The sequence below is a fragment of the Stereum hirsutum genome, assembly GCF_000264905.1.
Source record: "Stereum hirsutum FP-91666 SS1 unplaced genomic scaffold STEHIscaffold_36, whole genome shotgun sequence".
NCBI lineage: Eukaryota > Fungi > Basidiomycota > Agaricomycetes > Russulales > Stereaceae > Stereum > Stereum hirsutum.
This window is the reverse complement of record NW_006763166.1, coordinates 24,139-26,128: the sequence shown is the minus strand read 5'-3', so window position 1 is coordinate 26,128 and position 1,990 is coordinate 24,139. Positions and strand designations below refer to the sequence as shown.

The 1,990-nt window shown below is 51.4% G+C and overlaps 1 protein-coding gene across 1 annotated transcript; it reads left to right on the top strand.

Annotated features, from left to right (window-relative positions):
* Positions 1-542: 542 nt before the first annotated feature.
* Positions 543-1,126, top strand: STEHIDRAFT_164033 (uncharacterized protein; the record flags this gene model as incomplete). The annotated part of the gene is made up of 2 exons (XM_007311768.1): positions 543-574; positions 646-1,126. The coding sequence occupies 2 exons, from the start codon at positions 543-545 to the stop codon at positions 1,124-1,126; spliced, it is 513 nt and encodes a 170-aa protein (XP_007311830.1).
* Between the last annotated feature and the right edge of the window lie 864 nt (positions 1,127-1,990).

Sequence of the window (1,990 nt, the reverse complement as noted above, 5' to 3'; positions counted from 1 at the left end):
AGTGTGGCCCAAATGAAATACATGAAACAGTACTTCAACAAGGAGCAAGATAAGTTGAAAGTTACAAACAGATGTATATATACATGATGTGGTGTATATGTAATCATCACAGTGTTTGTGGGGTTAGTAGTGTGCGAGGTGGTGTATGGAAGAAGAGGGAATGCTGTGGATGGGTGGCACGAGGAGATACTTATATGGTCTGATGTTCGCTTCGGAGATACAAATGGAAATCTGACCTCATAAAAGATGCATAGGTAGGGTAATGATTAGGATTGCGTGGTTTGTTGAGAGGAATTGGTAGTGGAATGGGTGAGGATGGGGTGTCAGTTCTGGGTGATCATGGGGATGTGGAATAGTCCACATGCCAAAAGAAAAGCAAAAAAGGACATACAAGAGCAGGATTTACCAGTTCATATCGTATTCTAGCGAAGCCCACACCAGTTTCAGTCTCCAATATGTCGCAAAGTGCGAACATGTGCCAAGGTGGGGCCAACATAGGAGGTCCATGTTAGACAAAGGCTAGAGAGCTCGGAGAACGAGCTATGAATGGTGCGAACGGGGGATATGTGTTTTAGTATGTTAAGATTGGGAGAGTAAAGTTGGAAGATGAAAGGAGAGAGGATGGGGCGGCGCCGGTCAATGCAGTGGCGAGGGTGTGGAAGTCGGGCTGTCCAACGTCGGTGGCGACGTCCACGACGGCCGTTTGGATCCGAGGGCCAATAGACGTCTGAGATGGCGAAAGATAGAGTGCCCCGCGAAGACTGTCAAAAGTCCGAAGCGGTATGGAGAGCGGGAAGGGAAGAAGAGCTCGTCGGAGGTGGAGAAACGGGTGAAAGGGGCAAAGAGCGAAGCGACTTCGAAAGAGCGTTCAAAGCGCATGTTGCTTTCGCCTGCTTTGACGCTCTCCTCCACCTCCGATGACGACTCCTCGTCCTCCACTACCTCCTTTGCTCTCGGACTTTCGATAGTCGTCGCCGGGCGCACCACTCTACGCCATCGCAGATCTCGGGTCCCTCGGATCAAGACGGTCATCGTCGACGACGTCGCCAACATCGGGCAGCACGACTTCCACACCCTCACCACTGCATCACCCGGCGCCGCCCCATTCCTGCCCCGTTTACTTTGATCTTTCACGGGCCTGACCCCAGCGTATCAGAACATGCTTCGCTTGCTTTTATCGTCAATAGCTCGCAATATGAGCTCTCCGGCCTCTGTTCAACATCGATACTGTACACTCCATTCAGGCAGCAAGCGGAACAAGGACGGTCGAGCTCAATTGCAGCTTTCCGAACGAAGGTAAGTCGCGCGAGAGACTCTTGACTCCGGTCGTTGCAGGACTTGTCCCTTTCCACGTTTCTGTTTTCCCCGTACCAGTGACCGCCTCATAATCTCTGCACGACATGATTGGCGAGGGTAGCACCGAGGTTGACGACCAAATCGCATGCCGCCATGCCCATTCTGATGTACCACCACAAAATCGGCCGACATCGACAAGAAGGAAATACCAACGGGGCACATATTATGCTAAGTACGTGCTTCGTCTCTATGCTGCTTGCACGACGTCTTGATCATCGTGCAAACTAACACGATACTTCCACTGCATATGTCATTAGGCCGACCCGAACGTCTCCGATATCAAGCTACATACAACGCAAAACTTCGTTCACTTCAAACCCCTCGCAGGAACTCGAAAAGCGAACCAGCCGAAGCCGATGCCGATTGTGGAGTGGGCGATCAGACCAACAGGCTCATCCAGAGCGAAGTACAATAGCCTTCGCCGCCTCACCTGATAGGCCCCTATCTCGCTCACGAACATCTCACTCTAGTCAAGGCATCTCGACACAGAAACAGCTGCCGGGCTCTCAGTGTCAAGTCACTCGATCCTAATTTCGAGTTCTACCGGTTTAGTCTCAGCGCGAGTCCCATTTCCATTACAGCGTACGTCTTCCTGCTTTGTGACATCCGTGCTACATTTATCCGGAACACGTAG